Below are 20,044 nucleotides of genomic sequence, written 5' to 3'. Positions count from 1 at the left end.
CACAAGACAAAGAACAATGGGCAACTCAGAAATGCTGGGAGGGGAGGAAATAGTTTTTCCCTGAGAAGAGCATAACAGTTTTTATCCAATACCAATGGTCAGTCCTGGATATGTGTACATACATGTAACATTATACATACTGAGCATGTTGCATTTATGTATTCAGTAGGAAAAAATACAACCAACACAGAGAGGGACACATAAAAATAACAAGAGAAAAAGGCTGTGAATTTGAACTCAGGCAAGGAGGGTACCAGGCTGTGTTTGGAGGGAAGAAAGGGGGGGGGGATGATATAATTATATTGTAACTCAAAGTATAACTTTAATAAGTTTGGTTACTACATGACAAATTTGCTTTTAAAAGAATGAAGTCAATAATAATTTTTATTAAAAAGTTTCCAGTAGTACAAACCTATAAATTCAACCCTTCTGATAATTTTGTGTTTAGAATGAAATAATTACAGATTTTCTTTTCCCTTAAACTTCAATAAATTCTTTCTAAATTAAATTAATACCTAAGGGGACTTGGAAGCATACATGGAGACTGCTCATAATGGATTCTCAGATACCAAAAAAAGTAAAATATGGAAAAATATAAGTAAGTGCTCTCATGCTGAAAACTTGCTGACTACCTGTATTCTGTATACTGGGGCTGTGAGAATGAGCTGTCGGCTCTTCTCTCCTTTCTGTTTTTTGAAACAATCAGGCAGACAAATATCAATCCAATGTGCAAAATAGATAGGTTCTATACCAGCCTGGGGAAATGCATGTATTATAGATTTGTTGCTGTTATTGTTGCAGTAATTTTGAAAGACATCACGAAACATCGCACAATGAATCATCAAAGTCACAGAGGGAGAAGTGGCTTGTGTGTTAATGCCCCATCTAGAAAACTTATTAGGCTAAAGACACACAAAATCTGCCACTGGCATCCCTTCCTCTGCTGTTCTGGGAGATTTCTTTCAAGTGCTCTAGGAATGAGTACAACAGAAACTAAGATCTTTTAGGAAGCTGTAAAATCCCCTGCAGTGCTGATACCAACTGCAGTGTAACTTTCAAAAGGTGAGAAACAGTTTTCTCTCTCTTCCTCTATGTCCCCTGTGCGACGGTAACATCTGAAAATACAACATTGTTAAAATACTTCTAAAATTATAATAAAAAGTGAGGCTCCCATTTAACTAGAAATATATGTCTACTGTGTTCATTTCACGACCTGCAATCCTAAGTTAATTTAAATGCTAGCTACAGACTTATTTTTGTCTGCATTTCTTTTTATATATCTCTCTCCCATGACCCTAATTAGAAGTTAAGTAAAGTTAGCTTGACTTTAAATACATATTTTTAGGCTAAAATATGTATGGGAAGTAAACTTTTTTTTTGAATAAAAGGTTAAGTCATGGAGAGAGCAAAATTAACAGCAACTGTTTGGAGAATTTTACTACAGCAATAAAGATGTTCAGAAACTAACTCATTTTGAAGGTTGCCCTGCTTTTTCAGTGGTAGGAAAGAATTACACTTGAAATAACAAAGATACGCCATGTAAAAAAACTTCACCAACAGTGAAAACGAGCTAATACGGTGATTGTGAAAGGCCACATGCAAGTACGTCTTGTACAAAATCATTTATTAAATAGCAAAATGAACAAAGACTAATTTAGGGTGTTCACGGTAAGAATTGAGACAGCCTTAGGGAAGGGTGTGGCTATGTTCCTTGTCAGTTTGTTAGACATGTGGTTGAGCTCAGTTTGTAAAAATCCTTGAGCTGTACACATTTGATTTGCACAATTTTCTGTATGTCTAAGTCAGTGAAATCACATGTTCACATAAATACACACATTGTGTATGCACATGCCTTTTTGCAAGTATTTTTATGGTGCAAAAAATTACGGGCAAGCATACATAAAATAAGATTATGAGACAAGTTATGCTACAATATATACAAAAAAGGAAGCACAAAAGTCAATATACATGACATTCAGATGTCTTAAATTTAGAGGGAATTGATGTCCAGTTTATAATAAGGATTCTGAGTCAAAATATAATAAAGGAAATTTATCAAGCTTGTGTACCATATAGCATTTCTGTGACATCTTAGTATCATGACTATCTGGTTGACAAGGAAGGTTTTAAAGGGAGAGTTTGACTCCAAGCATTGGCATATTTGGAGAGGATGGGGCCAAATGAAATGCAGGGATGTCCTGAGCTGAACAGCAAGATTTAAAGCCACAGTAGGAGAAGCTGAAGGAAGGAGGCCACTCCACCAGTGCCTTTTCCATGGCCTTCTGCTTACACAGCTTGCATATAAGGGAGCCAACTCTAACACCTTCCAACCCAACAGGCTCTCTGGTATTACCGACCCAAATGAAATTTCCTCTTTTCATCTCCTCAATAAATGTAAATGAGAAAACAATAAAATGCTGAGCAAATGATCCCACTGGCTGCCTTTTATCTGTCCAGGATGTTTTATGTGCAGGAAACATGCCTGGTTTATTTATCTATCAAGCCTGACTAACTGTCACAGTGAACCCCATTTACATACTTGCAAGAGCTGGCTGAGATAACAACTCAAACATCAGAGTTAATAGCAGAAAGCAACACAAAATTCTAGTGAAAGTCCACATGGAACCTTCCAGAAGCTATGAAGCTGCTAAAAGTTGCATTCACACTAAAATCCCAAAACTATGTCAGATATTTCTTCTAAAATATTTCAAAAATATTGAAGTACAACATGCAAAGAACAGAAGCCAAAGTTTAGGGAGTTGTTAACGAGCCTGATTAAATCAGAGAACATTACATATTTACGCATGTAAACACTAAAGTGCTTGATATTCTTGAAACCTACAATTAGACAAAGAGAACACTCTATGTGGTAGCTTGGAATATGTTCACATACAATAAGAAGGAATGTGGAATTTCAGAAGGATAAATAAATGTGCTGTCATTTGAACTAGTCTTTCAGCATGAAAAAGATAGAGAATAAATAGAGAATATTAAGGAGGCTGAGCAGATAACATAGGCATAAGATCATTTAGATTTGCAAGAAGTAGGTACAATTTGTGTTGTGTGTTTGTGTGTGTGTGTGTGTATGTGTGTGTGTGTGTGTTCACTGCAGATCAAATCCAGGGCTCAAACCCATTCCAGCCTCAAGTTGTGCAATTCTGAGAACTCTGAACAAAGTGGCATCTCTCAGTGGGATGTCAGATTGAACAGTTATAATGCAGACAAATGTGGACACCTTATCATATCTCTTTTAATTGAAAGCCCAAATTTATTGTACTTAATTTAAGCAGATGTCTGTTATCATATCTCTTTTAATTCAATGCCCAAATTTTTCATACTTAATTTAAAAGTTAGTTCAAACTTCAATTTTTGTAACTTGTCCAAAATTTACATAAAATGCATTTGATGTATCTCTTTGTCTCATCTGTCTAAAGGATATATTTTAGTGAGTAAGATAGAAGGGTTTTTTTCCACACGTTTATGCAAGGATATAGAAACAATAAATTTTGTACTTAGTAATAATTCTCCCTCAAGACATACTTAATATTTATACCCGAGACGATCTTCTACTACATGCTCAAATTTGACAACAAAAAATCCATTAATCCAATATACACTTCAGAAAAAATTGCTTTTCATTTTTATTTCTTTTATTCATCTGCTTACATCCATGTTAACAGCATCATATCCCTAGTACCTTCATTTAACATGCTGCTGTGGTTGCCATAAAACTGCAACAGGTTATTATAGGGGAGATGGGTAGTCTTTGCCATCTGGCCAGAGAATACCACACTTCTCTCTATTTGGAAACTGAAAATGCAGTACACATAACAGTCCAAAGGTGAATGGCCACAGTTATTTCCAACAACTCGGAAAGTCTCCATTAAGACCTTAGCAGGAGTATTTACTCAAAGGGTTTAGTTAGTGCTAAAGGCAGACTCCTACAGCCGTTTCGTCATTATGTGTATACAGCCCACATACTTCAGTTGATTGAGAGCATCCATTATTAATAATTTCGAAATAATTACAAGGTTAATGGATTATTTAGAATTGGTATTAATTAATGCACTAAAACATATGTCATTTACCCTTAAACACTAAAATCTAGGATCCTTCACTTACTATACCTATCACAGAATCTATGCAACCTGATGTTTTATTACTTAACTGGAATAAACAACTACTTAGCCACTATGATACTCATGGTAAAACTTTCCACAGGGAACATTACACCAACATGAAAAAATAAAGGGCTAAAATCTTCTTAGGTATAACATTATTTCAACAAGATGGAAGTTTGTCAAACTTATAACAAAGACAGACACACAAGTAAACAATGTATCCAACTTTTAGCAAATGAATCCTTAATTTTGAAATTTTGTGTCTTTTCAGCATCTGCTCCAGCATAGGCCAACTTTTTAGCAACAGACAAACCAAATCCCATGACATGTGCAAAGTGAATTGTCCCTCTAGTATCCTTCAAATGACCTGCTCATTGGATATATATGTTATGACGTCTAATGATTTATACATCTATTATTAGCCTAAAGATATTGACTCTAATAGTCTACTTACCACACGCAAAAATACAATTTTAAGTATTAAGAAGATAAAATGAGATAAAAATGGCCCTTTTCCCCTTGTGCATCTGTCATTACATGTGTGTACTTCCTGCACAGTTTACAATTAAACAATAATAATTTTTTAAAGCAGAAAAATGGTTAAAGTAAGGATGGCTTTTGTGAGTCAAAATAGAGATGACTCCAACTATATTGTTACCTCTGAGGATTACCCGCAGAATAATGGGCACTACATTCTGTTTGGGTTTAGTCTTCAATCTGTTTAGTTTTCTAGGTATTTTAATTTCTCTTCCTTTTAAATAACTTCTTAAAGAAATAATAAAAATTATCTCATAGCAGTCATTATGACAAAGTGACCCTACCCAATTATAAAATACATTCAGAAAATTTGTCATTTACTGAGGCATTACTTAGTAACTAATCACCCTGATAAGGTAGGAAGTATGAAGACGTGCAAAGTAAATAGCAATTCATCTCTGAGAAATCGTTGTAACAGTGAGCAAAAGTTTAATGTCTGTATCTCTCTCTTTCATTCTCTATATAGAGATATATGTATATATATATACATATATGTCTCTATATACAACTTACAAGTTTCATAAAGAACACGTATTATGACAAAATTTAAATAAACCTATCCCCTCAGAATCAAACAGTTTCCCTTATCTCATGAAATTACATGATAACTTTGGTTATGTATTTTGAAATGGTAATAATGTAAATAGTCAAACATACTAAATTCATTTCAAGTACTATATTGCAAATAAGTATTTTCTGTGTTTCTTTCCCAGATCAAATAATCCTTCATTAGTTATATTTTACTATGTTTTACTAATGATTATATATTACATATTTATTTGATTATTATTTTTATTTGTGTGTATGCATGTGCTAGCTTATCTGCATGTGCGCCACATGTGTCCAGGTGTTAATGGAGGCCAGAAGAAAGGGTCAGAGCCCCTGGAATTGGAGTTACAGGAAGTAGCTGGTGTTCTGTTCCCATGTGGGTGCTAGGAACCTAACCTGGATCCTCTGTAAGAGCACCAACTGCTCTAAACCACTAGGCAGTGTCACTGGCCCCTGACCCAGCTTTATGTTTTCTCTATTACTTTTATATAATAATTATGAGTAAGACTATTTCTGCACTATACATTTCACTATAGTGAAAATTTTGGGAAAAAAGAAATTTTGCATTTTATACAACCAAACCATTTTTAGAGAATACTGTCAGAAAATAACACTAGGGAGGTTACATCGTTAAATTTATTAATAATGCTATTGCCCAAGTGCTGCGGCAGATATTATAGCACCACCACTCCATAGACAGTAAGAGTGATCTATGAAGGAAACTGTCAATTTTTTCTAAAACACACAGCAGCTTTACTCTTTTTTTTTTTTTTTTTTTGGTTTTTCGAGACAGGGTTTCTCTGTGGCTTTGGAGGCTGTCCTGGAACTAACTCTTGTAGACCAGGCTGTCCTCGAACTCACAGAGATCCGCCTGCCTCTGCCTCCCAAGTGCTGGGATTAAAGGCGTGCGCCACCAACGCCCGGCCAGTTTATACTCTTAACCACCTCAGTCTATCAGGTAGATTTCTGATGAATTTTGATATATGTGCAAGAAAGAAGTATGAAGGCTGGAAATACCATACCTTTGAGACATAATCTTATAGGCATCTGGCAGATAGCATCGGATATTCTCCATCTGAGCAGGGTCAGAGTCACAGATCTTGTCATCTGTCCTCCCATAGTTGGCACTCTCGATCATGATGACGTCTGTGCCAGGACAGCGGAGCTCGATGGGGTAGCTCTCACAGGAGAGCTCTCTGCGGACCACTGCCATGGGAATTGGGGCACGGCTGAAAGCTAGAGGAGGAGGTAGAAAAGATATCATCATCACTGCACATCCAAGGACATTACATACATTTGTTTCCCCAGTACCTGTGTTAACTTGAACAAAGGCTAAGACAGCTGGGGCTTATAATTTAAAGTAACACAGAATATTTCTCCTCTCAGTAATAACAAAACACAACCTCCCCCAATCTAACAACAATAACTTCTTAAATTCTAAGCTGCCATTAAGTTGTTCTCATAAAAAAAAGTACTCTGGATTTTTTTTTCAAAATGAAATTGATTTTTCAAGGGAAGCATATATCAGATATAGATAACTGATTTTAAAATATAAAAAATATAGTCCACCAATACCATACTATTTTTCAAAACTAAACATAATCAACTCATTTAAATTTAGCCAATATTATAAACAAACAATGGCATTAGGTGTTTATTTTCATTATTTCTATAAATTTCTATAAAGGAAAATGTTTGCATTTTTTCTTTCCTCCATTATTTCTTTTTGTGAATTATTTACCCAAGTTTGTACATGGTATATTGCAAAAATCTTGTAATAGAATGAAAAATCTGTGTCCGTCCTCTACAACACAAGTGAATGTTCAGGCCTTTTCATTCTAAATGATTGGTGGACATATATACTTAATTTTGCTATGGAAGATTTCTGTTCATGTCAATTTTAACTTTTCCCTTTCCCTTGCCAGGCTATTATAGGAAGAAAGATAATGTTTAATTGTCATAAAAACTGATCATGTCTTCCTTAGAACATATAATTACAGTTATATCTGAAGTATTTAGCAACTATGAAATAAGTAGATTTTTAAAGAAGAGACATGGTGATGCGTAAACATAAGGGACAGATTAAATTTACACAGTTAGTTAATTCCCTAATGTCTGCATCCATAAAAATAATATACAATATATGGATTTTCTGGGTTTTTTCCTACACATGAAATATGGACAAAAAGGCTGGGAGAAGATTGGGATGTAAAAAGAAGCAGCAGAGTAAGGTAAATGTTATAGCTATGTTAACCTCAGAAATAGTGCTTGCTTTGAAAACATATCTATGCTTTCACATTTTAGAATGATATAACTTTTATCTTATTTGAGGTTTGTGTCATAAACTCTTTGTAAAACTTCAGAGCAGGTTACTTAAAGTACTTGTGACTGGGGCTGTTATGATAAATCAGAGGTCAGAGCACACAGTACTCTTGTTGAGGGTCCAAGATTAGTTCCCAAAACCCATATAAAGGGGCTCATAACTGCCTGTAACTCCAGATTCTGAGGATCTAACATCTTCTTCTGGACTTTTTAGTCATCTGTGATTATGCATATATACCCAGACAGAGGCATACATGTTTACACACAATTAAAAATAATTTTATGAATCTTTAAAAAATAAGAAAAAGTACTTCTGGCTACATTGTACATCTGGTTCCAGGATGGTTGCCTTTCAAAGTTCCACTTATATTTTGTTTATGCTCCATTTTCCTTCTTACACAAACACACACACACACACACAAATATAGCACATCCATAACACTGATCACCCCTATATGATCATCATGATGTTAGCATTATGAGAGTCTGACTATGCTATTTTTTTAGTTTGCGTTGGGTCAACATTTTGGCAAGGGACTGACAGAAAGGAGAAATTCAATATCTACTGTTTCTAAAAGAAAACGTTTTTGTTTACATCCAGAAATTTGCATAGTTGTCTAAACATTCATACTTATCTAATATTAAGATTCCATCTTCAAGAATAGAGAGTTTTTCGTATTTGAATTTGAAAGTAAAGACATGATGTTGTGATAAAAAATGTCCAAGTTCATGAAGCCAGTTTTGTGATTTTTGTATGTGAATGGAATCATATGGGAGCTCTTGTTTTCAGAAAATATATCTAAACACCTAAGTTTTAGGATACTTTAAAATAAAATTGGTTAAAAGACAACTTATTCCTTAATCTTGGCACAGTTATTTAAGGAGAATTATTTTGTAGATCTCGTGAATGCTGTATTTATCTGGCTAATATTACACTGATTTAGTCAACTGAGTTGAAATCAAGTTAATGTAACAAAGAAACAACACATAAACAAGGCACACCAACAGAGCCCTGTTGGACTAAGTGGACAATTTGGCTGATTAAACTCATCAGTCATTTTTGTTCAAACATTGACATAGCTTTAATCTGACTTGTCATTGTCAAAAATATCATTAAGAACCAAACACTAGACAGATGTAAAGTCAACTAAAATGTCAAGGCCCAAATTTTCCCTGTACTTAATTTGGACCTATAAAGATGACTCCCATTCTGTTTCCTTCACTGTGTGTGTGTGTGTGTGTGTGTGTGTGTGTGTTATTTTATTTTGTACAAAGCTCCAAGTTCAATTTGTAGAAACTTTCTTCCTTTTAAAATATAATTCATCCATTTCAGTAACCCAGTGACAAAGTACACAAATGATGTACACATTGTTTAAAGGAATGCATTTCTGGAGACAATAACATCACCTAGTTAGCTATGCAAATGACTTCTTAGTGTAATGCTAAATGTCTTCATAAACAGATATTTAAAAAAAAGGTATTTCTGGATACATTAGGCTCCTAATTCCATAAGAACTTTAAAGTTTTTTGCTTATTTTTCCTTTTATCTTCCTTCTCTTTTAGATTTAGACACACACACACACACACACACACACACAAAGGGAGAGTGATTAAGTTATAAAAAAAAATCAGAAAAGCAAGGTTTTCTTTTTTGTTCCTTTATAATTATTATGCTATCAATAGAAAGGATTTGATAACAAAATACCAAGAGTAGGACAACTCCAAAAACCCAAGGGTAGGTAATGAAATTGTCTATTTCACTATTATATATTATCATAATATATATACATGTATTTATTTACTTCAGGGTAACACTGCTTTGAACACTGTGAAGTGACAAGCTGACATGGGGCAGAGGAAGACCATGTATGCTCTCTTTAAATTGCTCCTACTTGTACTCTCTGAGGCAAATCCATTTCAGTAAGATACACACTGTAATCTATTACACGTATATTTACTTGCTGAACAAACTGGAAAGTGAGGATTGAAAACCGGTGACCTCTGCTCAAATGCTGCCCTTTAGTCCTAGACACTGATTCTGAGACTTACTGAGCTAATACAGGAAGCATGAACCAATTAAACTTCTCTACAAAAGATGGCCAGCAATGAATTAGTTAGTTGAGGACACTACCCAGAATAATATAAAAATTTCAGCTTTAGCAACACTGAATAACAGCTGCCAGTGCATGCACAACTGTTGTATCAAAAGTCTAGAATTGGGGAGCAATATATAGGCTAAAACCATAGTAATATGGAAATATTACAGGAGTGCACTTTGCATAAGAGAATGGAACAGAAGCAGTAAAGTTGTTAGCAGTGATCACCAAGGATTGGAAGGAATCTGCTACTTCTTCATTGGAGAGATACAACGAAAGAGTACTATCTGTTGTAGTACTATGTAGACTATGTGAACTAAAACATTTGTGATGACATTGAGAGGTAGGATCTTAAGTAGTCATAGGAGAAGTGAATGAAACACCATAGGCAATGATATGATGAAATAAAAGTTGGTTATAAATGTAAACACAACTGTCAATAAAGCAGATGGGATCTTATTCTGTGCTATTTGTTATAACAGAAAAAGAAACAGTTTTACTTTAATTATTTATTTGTATTGTTATATACATTGGTGTTTTGCTTGCATATATGTCTGTACCAGGGAGTTAGATCCCCTCGAACAGGAGCTACAGACAGTTGTAAGCTTCTATATGGGTGCTGGGAATTGAACTCAGGTCCTTTGGAAGAGCAGCCAGTGCTCTTAACCACTGAGCCATCTCTCCAGCCCCCCCCCGAAACAGTTTAACAGTCCACAATTGTGTTTGTTTTTCATTACCTCCTTTATGGTGTCTACTCCTTTATGCTTTTTTAAAATAGATTTACAAAAATAAATAAGTCTCCCAAAGATTTTTTTTGGTAAGAATGCAGATTAGAAGGCTATATTGTAGTAGTTAAATGAGAAAAAAAATCATTCCTGTACAAGGTTAATGATAAAGAACATATCAGGTCTCCATTAAAGAACCAATTAGTCTTAGGGCTTGTTGATTAAAGTCACAGAACCCCCTGAATGTGGTGTCAGTGAGGAGGCCTTGGCAATCTCTGGGGCCTTGGGTAGTAGATCAGTGTTTACCATGGAGTACAAATAAACTTTGGGAGCCCATTCCATATGGAGGGAGCCTCTCTCAGCCCCAGATGAAGTGACAGTCTCTAGAAATCCCCATGGAGGGCCTCACCCTCCCTGGGGAATGGTGTGGGGATTGGGTGGGGGGTTGAGAGGCTGGTAGAGGGATAAGGCAGGAGGGGTGGGAGAGGGAGCTGGGATCAACATGTGAAGCATGCATGCTTCTAATTTAAATAAATAAATATATTGAGAAAAAAAGCCAAAAAGAAAAAAAAAAGACAGAGAAACAAATGACTGTCAGGATTCTGGCATAGACAAATGGGTTGATATATGCTGCAGTGAGCAAATCTGGTAGGAGCTGAATATACAGCGATCTGTATAAATTTCAGAACAGTACATAAGGCAACCTGGGCAAGGAGTATAAGTTGTTCTGTTGCTTTCAAAAAGCATTATGAAGTAGCTTTTCCCATATGTCTATGAGTCTTTGCTGCTCTTGCACTCTGTCCTTCTCCTCGTCAGTAGCTACATTTAGTGACTCACTTCTGATGGATACTGTGTGGAAGCAGAATAGCTCAACAAAATCACAGGATAATTTCCCTGTATAGTTAGTTACCTAAATTGCTGGCACTCAGTGAGCCCAATGGAGTGGCGGAAGGGTCTGAGGAACCGAGGCCCCCTGCTGACAGCCATAGGAACATACAAGGCATTAGTGAGGTCCCACCACCCACAGACTGCCCTCATGTAATGGCAACACTCTCAGATTCTTCCAGTCACTTGCATCTAATGAAACTATTCCCAGATTCCTAATCCACAGAAATTGTCAAACAACGAAGGCTTTGGTTTTAATTGACTTGAGTTTGAAGTGACAGGACAAAGCTCAGAGCTAAGCCTGAAGGACTATTTAGAGTTGACATCGAAACTATTGGATATTGAATAATTACCAACCCAATGAAAGAAAAGTATTAGGAACAGCCCACACAAATCAACTAATATTATTATCCCTGTATAAAATCTATATGGCAACAACATTAAGCAGATGATAAAAATGGATTTCTAACTGGTATCCCAATGATTATAAGGGGAAAAATGATCCTTTGCAACTTAAAAGATAAAATAATTTACTTCCAGTGACTTATGAGGAAGAGGTTAATTAATTCCTTGTACATGAAGACTAAGGACTATTTAATGTGTTTCTTAATTACAGATGGAGGTATGGTGCTAAAAGGGATGTGTTTCTATTGCATTGGCAACAACTTTGGAAAATACTTCATTACTAAAATTTTTGCCTAAAGCAGATATTACCAATTTTCATCTTCAGTAGAGCCTTTGACACAATTTTCTTAAATAGGTTTGTTCCGTGCCATTGGTACATGCCAACACATTGATTTAAGCTATAAAAATGTGTCTAAGGATGCTGTCCAAAACGGTTGGCAGTGAAAGTTTCATTAGAGCCCCAAAGAAATATAAACTCCGCTTCTATTTTAAAGATGCATTTACCAGTACTAGCATTTTTTTAATACCCTGAATTTAAGCAATAGTTTCTTCAACAAATAATACATTTAATGATATTTCAGCAGTTAGCTAAGTGAAACACCTCAGTAATTAAAATTGACACCCTAAAAAGAAGAAAGGGACTATTAAGTTCTGCAATCAAAAACAAAGCATGAAATTTAGATGATAAAATGCAAAATTTACATGTAAAAAGAAGATTTCTAAAGAAACATGCATTGTAAAACTATCTTCAGTTACTATTTTGACTTAGCAATATAAATACAAAGCTATGGACTTCAACAGAAATAGTTATGCGGAGGCTGTCTCAAAAGTAGCAAGTATTGGAATAAGTGAATTCACATGTAGTTGCTATAGCTTTTCAACAATTATCAAATTTTATTCTACATTTTCTTCTAATTAAATTCACAAGGGGAAAAATGTCATAAATTGTATCAAATTTCACAGTATCATAATTTTCCCAATCTCCCAAATGTCAAAAATTGATGCTCATCTTGTCCTTAAAAATAAGAATTGTGGGCAGAGGCAGGCGGATCTCTGTGAGTTCGAGGTCAGGCTGGACCGACAGCCTCGAAAACAATACAGAGAAACCCTGTCTCGAAAAACAAAAACAAAACAAAAAAAACAAAAAAAATAAGAATTGTGGCCGGGCAGTGGTGGCGTAAGCCTTTAATCATAACACTCAGGAAGAAGAGGCAGGCAGATCTCAGTGAGTTCAAGACCAGCCTGGTCTACAAGAGGTAGTTCCAGTTCAGCCTCCAAAGCCACGGAGAAACCCTGTCTTGAAACACCCCCACCACCAAAATAATAAGAATTGTGATTTCATGACAAACAAGAATTCAGGAAAATCATATATATATACTTCTTATGAGATATACCACTTTAGTTCTAAATGTAGAGTAAATATTATTTTAAGGTGTGTTATTTTTTTATGCTGTGGAACATTTGTTTAATGATGTAAAGACGTGTGACTTTTGTTTAGCCTGCATTTGTTTAACTCTGTGAAGCTGTGTTAATGTGCCTGTCTAAAACACCTGATGATCCTAATAAAGAGCTGAATGGCCAATAGCGAGGCAGGAGCAGGGATAGGTGGGGCTGGCAGGCAGAGAATAAATAGAAGAAAAGAGGAAGAGGGGGAGCAAGGAGAGGAGGACGGACATAAGGGATCAGCCACCCAGCTACACTGCAAGACACGGAGTAAGAAGGAAAGAAAGGTATATAGGAATATAAAAGGAAAAGCTGAGAGGCAAAAGCTAGATGGGTTCATTTAAGTTAAGAAAAGCAAGAAATAAAGCAAGCTAAGGCCAGGCACTCATAATTCAGAATAATCTTCTGTATGTGATTTATTTGGGAGGTGGGTTGTGGGCACCCCAAAAGAGCCCCCTAAAAGTCAAAAGATCAAAAAGAAAACAACAATGACTGCTTTAAACTCTTAAACATAAGAGATGAATGCTGTCTAAAATCTCCCTCCACTTAGGTGTTACCTCAGGTATCGGGTAGTCTTGTATAGAATAGTGGCTAAACAGTCTATAGAAGATTCAGAGTTACAGCATGAAGTCAGGAAAGTGATTAAACTTCATATGAGAAAGTCTCAAAGGTTGGAGGTGGTGTCAGTTATAAGACAGGATCATGGCATGTTAAAAAATTCAAAGCCAGAAAGTGGATATGGTTCTGTGACTGAGAACACAGGAAATGGGAATTTCTTTGTCTACTTGAGACAAAGGAAGAAACTTGCACTGTGGAGTCTGTAAACATATTTAAGGAAAATACAGTAATTAACATGTACTATATCTCCAATGAAGTGAACTTGAGTTGGCCCATAAAAATAAAATGACATACATGGACACATGTAAAGCAATTATACAATATTCCAGATATAGTGCAGAAAATATAAGTGAGAAAATAGTGAAATCAGAAAAGGTCTTAAAATTAGATTCAGGATATAATTCAAAAATTTTAAGTACCTAGATTAAGGCATAATGTAACATACAAGTATAAATATTAATCAATTTTAAAAGCACTAGTCTGTAGATTATTAAAAATATCAGAATACGGAATAAGCACAATAAATGACAACACATTATATAGCACATTATTTAAGGAATAAAACAATGAAAATTGCTAATGCTTCTTAGCTGGCTTTCAAGTGTTAGAAAAGAATCACTTCAGTGCAAATGGCAGCAATAAATACTGACAGCATTATAATTCCAACTTGTTAAACCAGGAAACTCTGCCCTACACTAAGGTGGCAAAATGGGAGTAGGGGAGAACTCCAGGGAAGGAATGAAGGGAAAATTCAGTGATTTTCCTTGAAACCATACAACAAAACACAATATCCTAAGACAAAACAGCAGTTTATATATCAGAAGTAGCTGATCTGAACTCCATGTGTTTCTCTGGCTTACCCTAGAAGGCAGAAATGTCCAACAGGACATTTTTAAAAATTAATATTATCAAGCATCATTGACTATGTTAATCTGAAACAGTGTAACAAGTCTTACTAAATCATGATCATATAATCATGAAAGAATTTTATGGGTCTTACACATATTTCACCATATAATGGAATATTTTAGAGGTTTAAAAAATGAACATGAAACTGTATTTTTAACTCTAGGTCACTAGAGCTAAGATATGTCCAGATGTAGCTACAACATTTACACTGCAATGAAGTAAAATTTAAGATCAGTTTGGCTATTTCAAGGGTATTCTCTGAGGAGAAATAAAGAAATGAAAGAAAGTAAGAATAAACAATATTTGACATTTCAAAAAATTAGTACAGCTACAGGTTTTACATTGATATTATATATATTATATAGACAAAGTTTTGTATGTATCTATCTGTACATATATGTACAGATATATTGCCTTTATTTAGTGTAGGTTTCCTTTTAGAAAACAGTATATTTGGGATATATTGTTTAAATAATATATACATCACCTTAGTTTCAGGTAGGTTTTCTTAATAATACATATACTATCTTTATTTTTGGAAAGTTGTCATTAAGTCATATATATATATATATATGCATGTATGTATGTAAGTCATATATATGTATACATATATATTTTTTTATTTGATGTAGGTTTTCTCCACCAAATACAAATTAGGTCCTGCCATATATTAGCACAATCTATTATGCTTATAAAATTCTTGAGGTTCCTTACATGACTTATTCAGTAAGATGCCTGACACTCAACCATATGGACCAGAGTTTGGATTCCTAGAACAACAGAAAAGAGAAGCACTCTTCTGTGATGGCAGCCAGCCTTAGAATGACCAGTCACTGATGGTTCCCTGAGGTACATGAGCCAACTAGCCTAGACGAAATGTGTGTCAGAGAAAGCCCTTGTCTCAAAAACTAACATGGATTGGGTCTAGGTAGACACATGACCTTGACCCCTGACTTCCATATGCTCACATGTACATATGCAGTGACATATACCTCTGCACACACACAAAAGAAATACATAACACACACACACACACACAGTGTCTTCATGTCTTGAATTTTATGCATGACAAGTAATTGTTATTTTGATGGTAAGATGTGACTAAAGTGATCCTCATAGCTTATTTCAGAAATTTCCTAAACATTGGCATGACAAATACTGAATTTTTGGTAAAGATGAGCCTTAGGGATACAGAATACCAGAATTTGTTATTTGGGTGGTCTCAAGTGAGACCAGATCACACAATGGAGTCTTGTAACCACATGGAATGGTTACATCTGGAATAATTATAAGTCTCTGTGGCATTTACTTTCATATGACACAAAACAACACAGTATTATTCATGGGGAAAACAAATTGTTACATAAATAATGGAGGTTTATTTTAATCACGAGTTGCTGTTATATAATTTATAGTATTTTGAGATATTATATTGCTTCAACACCACTAATCAAAGAGATATACTTTAAAATTATTAAGGATTAGGAAATAAAATTTTCAACCGAGATAGATTAAACAATAGATTCTACCATAGTCATTTTGTTAATTTATAACTGTCTCATAAATTACTCTTTTAAAAATGGGTATGCATATAATATTGGGTTTCTTCTTTCATTACATGTGGGTCTCTTAAGTTTTAACTTTTAAATCTAATGGCATACTGTGCTATAAATAAGTTTACAGAGAAGAATATAGAGGAATATTGAAAACTGAGAAAAATGTGGTTTTCAATGAAGCGCAAAATGACTCAGACAAAAAATAAATACCCACATAGTATTTACATGTGTTCAAGTTTCTTCAGTACTTGAAGATCACTTGTAAGCTTCTGCAGCAGCATTGTAAACACACTGAAATAATATCCACATTTTTAAGGTGATAAATTGCATGATTATACTGTTTTGTATGGTTTATAGTCTTGTTTTCCTTAACACTAAATCTATTAAGGCAAGTTTTGCCAAGAAAGGGATTTAAAAGAAGCCAGCAGAATTTTCAAACACTCTCTTACAAATGTTATTAAAATCTTCAATAACACATAAACAGTTCATTTGGGAAAAAATTCATCTGATGTGAACCTCTTATTATTTGTAAGCTAATACAATTTATTTATCTATCTACTAAACCAATCATTTGAAAAACAGCTGTTGAGTTTTATTATATGCCAAGAAATGAGCTTTATTCTCTAGGAGATGAATATGAATGTAATGAATATGAATGCTATGAATCCTATCCAAAAGCTATTAATGCTTAAGCAACTTTTGCAAACTTTGTATAAGTAGTAGTGGATTAAATGAGTCTACTAATTTGAACCTCCCTCCAAGGAATTAAATCAATTCTCAAATGCAGCAACAAAATATAGTGGTCAGTCAGTAACATACATCTGGGTCATTTATATACTGTTAGGTTTTTCAAGGACTATAAAACATTTATATTGCGCTGCAGAGAAACCTCACTATATATACTACTTGCACTGCAAGCATGAGGGCCTGAATCTTCATCTTTTGAACCTAAGTAAGCAGCTGGGTGTGGTATCACACATGGCTAACCTCAATATTGGGGAAGTAGGTATGGAGGAATCCTGGGGCCTTGTTTACCAGCCAGTTGAGTCAGTCACCAAATGCCAGGGATCCTAGTTCAAAAAATAATATGGATAGCAATAGAGGAAGATACCATAATTTGATATTTGGCCCTCACATACACATGTACAGTTATTAAATGTAGAGGCATATACATTCTCAACTTTTCAGAGCATAGGCTATAAATGTTAAGTACTTTCTCATGATATTTCCTTCTGGGGCTTTCAGCTACAATGGTTTCTTCTATTAAATTGTGGAGTAGACACTAGACATCCAGAATGTAAGAAAAGGAAAGAAGAATTTGAATCCATTAACAATAAAGATTAAACTATGGCTCTAGGTATTCATATAATTTCAAGTAAGAGGATTAGAACAGGGAGAGAATGGGGTATCTAAGCTGGAGTAGCCCTCAAAATGTTTATAAGTAATCTGTGTGAGACTAGATAAAAAGAAAATTAAGTTGAAAAGAGGTAAGACTGGACAGTGAGAAAGACAGATATTCTAAATGACATCAGGTAATACAGTAATCACATCTATCATATTAAAAGATAAATGAAACTTGAATGTAGAAAATCTAAGGTAGCAAAAACAACCGAAAAGAAAGACTACTGTCCAACAAATAATCAGAATCACTTTATTGCCTGCCTTGACAAGAAAAATATAAAGGTGTTTGCTACCAATCTTGATAACCTAAGTTCCATCCCTAGGACTCACATGGTGGAAAGATAGAACTGACTCCCACTGGTTGTCTTCTAACCTCCATACATATTCCATGCCATGTACCAACAAATATACATACAAACAAAATAAATAAACAGAAAACAAGAAAGAAAGGAGGGAGGGAGGGAGGGAGGGAGGAAGAGAGGCAATTAGATGTAAAGGGGCATTAGTGAATTCAGTAGAAGACCTAGATTGCTAAGGAACTGTACCTAGATGGAATACTTAGTGGAAAGGCAAAGATTTTCTTTAACTTTTCCAATCATTTTGTTAGTTAATAACCACTAGCATGGTATTCTGATAGTGGTAGAATAGAGGTGTGACTTCTGAACAGTCAGACTCTGTCATGGCCATGGTTGCATATTATTAACAAATTCTTATACTAACTTAAGGTTAGTCAGCATTATTTTGGATGAAAGGGGTAGAAATTGGGATATGCAAATAACTTTTATGGAGTCCATTTGGGTGACTACAATAATATAACCTGGTGGCTCATAAACAGCCATTTATAATTATGACATTTCTGGAGGCTGTAGAGTCTAAGACAAAAGTGTTGGCAAATGTGTCGAGTCATATTTCTTTGCTTCTAGACTGTGCCTTGGTCCTCACAAGTTAGAGAGAAAAATGCACTTCCCTGTGGCTTGTTAATGAGAGTCTTCATCCCATCCTTTAGCTTTAAGGCCTCTTGATCTAATCAGTCCCCCAAGCCCCCACCTCCGAATATCATCTCAGGTGATAAATTGTAAATATGATGTACATATATAAACAGAGAGAGACAAACATCCAGACAACCAAAGTCTATAAAACTTCCCTTGTACTTGTCTTCACTGGACTGTTTAGATAGTTGTCCTTGACTGAACTGATTTTAACATTCTTCCATTATTAGGACCACGAGTTGGTTAGATGAGTAAGACACCTACTGCCAAGCTTGGTTAACTGAGTTTAACTCCCACATGATACACATGGGTACAAAGAGAGAAACAACTCTTCAAGTTGTCCTCTGAACTCCAAATGCCTCCCACCCCATACACAAATCCACACATATATGCACAAAATAATTGTCTTAAGTATAATTTGTGCATGTCTCCCCTTTGTCTAACTTTACCGTCTAAGCTAGTCATTTACCTTCTCAGTCTCTTATTCTTTTATCTGGAAAATTAGAGTTGATCAGCTATAGAAATCATTAAACTTAGAATTTTTTTTCTGTATGACACCTAGGTTCTTGTCCTGCAATTTTTACTAAATACATACTGTTTAGCAAATTCTTTCCTGTTTTAGACATCTATTACCTTACCACAAATGTGGAAAGTGAAGGAAGTGATTAATAACATCCTTAAAGCTCACAGTCCAAGATGAAAATGATTGATGATATAATATAGGCAATTCCATGTCATAAAGGTTGGGATGTTATATTTTATTATAATAAATAGGTTAGATTTTTGTAAAAAAAAAAAAGGAAAAAAGAAAACACTGAAATCTTCCCCTCAAAGTAGACACAATGAACAATAAAATAAGCACACATGTATTATAAATAATAGTAAATATAGTAAAAAACTGCTAAATTGCTATATGAAAATAACAAGTTAAAAAAACATAAACCTCCTGACATAAACTGTGATATTCAACTTATAATTTTCACTTCTAGTACTATTTACTCACTTTCATCACAAACGGTGAAATTATCAAGACTATGTCAAAATGCCATCTTGTTGTCCCCCATCCAAAAGGTTTAAGTTGTTCTAACATAGAAACACTAGCACAAGGTTTATATTGAGACTAATTTGGGACAAGTAATAAAGTTCAAAGTTAGAGTACGTGCCTGGTATTCACAAGGCCCTAGGTTCAAAACCTACTAACTGCCCCCACCCCAAAAAACTACCTTAAAATAAATGCTGGAATATAATCAATCAGTAGAAACCTTATGTTTGGTAGGCACAATTGCCGGGTTTAATTCCCACTATATAAAAAAAGAAGAAACTTAAAAAGAAAATAAAAGCAATGGCCAAGTAAATAAAAACATAAGTACAGTTTTGATAAAGAGAAAAAAAGAAAAGAATATTTCAGATATTTATTAAAACCCAACCTTTCCTGTCACATGCTGGATCCTCAATCCTCATGTTCTTATTTACTCCCTCTCCTTCCTA

The 20,044-nt window shown here is 34.8% G+C and overlaps 1 protein-coding gene across 26 annotated transcripts in view; it reads right to left on the bottom strand.

The window, feature by feature from the left end:
• Adgrl3 (adhesion G protein-coupled receptor L3) overlaps positions 1 to 20,044 on the bottom strand; it is a 748,011-nt gene that overhangs the window by 398,788 nt on the left and 329,179 nt on the right. For 25 of the 26 annotated variants that reach the window (XM_013112013.3, XM_013112010.3, XM_013112019.3 and 22 more), the window contains one exon: positions 6,230 to 6,443. In XM_013112013.3, the coding sequence (XP_012967467.1) occupies positions 6,230 to 6,443 (214 nt within the window). Of the gene's footprint in view, positions 1 to 6,229; positions 6,457 to 20,044 lie in introns of those variants that run through there. The other variant, XM_040747281.1, reaches the window with a different exon arrangement.

Source organism: Mesocricetus auratus, unplaced genomic scaffold (genome assembly GCF_017639785.1).
Source record: "Mesocricetus auratus isolate SY011 unplaced genomic scaffold, BCM_Maur_2.0 Super-Scaffold_100006, whole genome shotgun sequence".
In the NCBI taxonomy this organism is placed as follows: Eukaryota; Metazoa; Chordata; class Mammalia; order Rodentia; family Cricetidae; genus Mesocricetus; species Mesocricetus auratus.
Note: the sequence above shows the minus strand (reverse complement) of the source record. Positions and strands in the feature narration are given on the sequence as shown.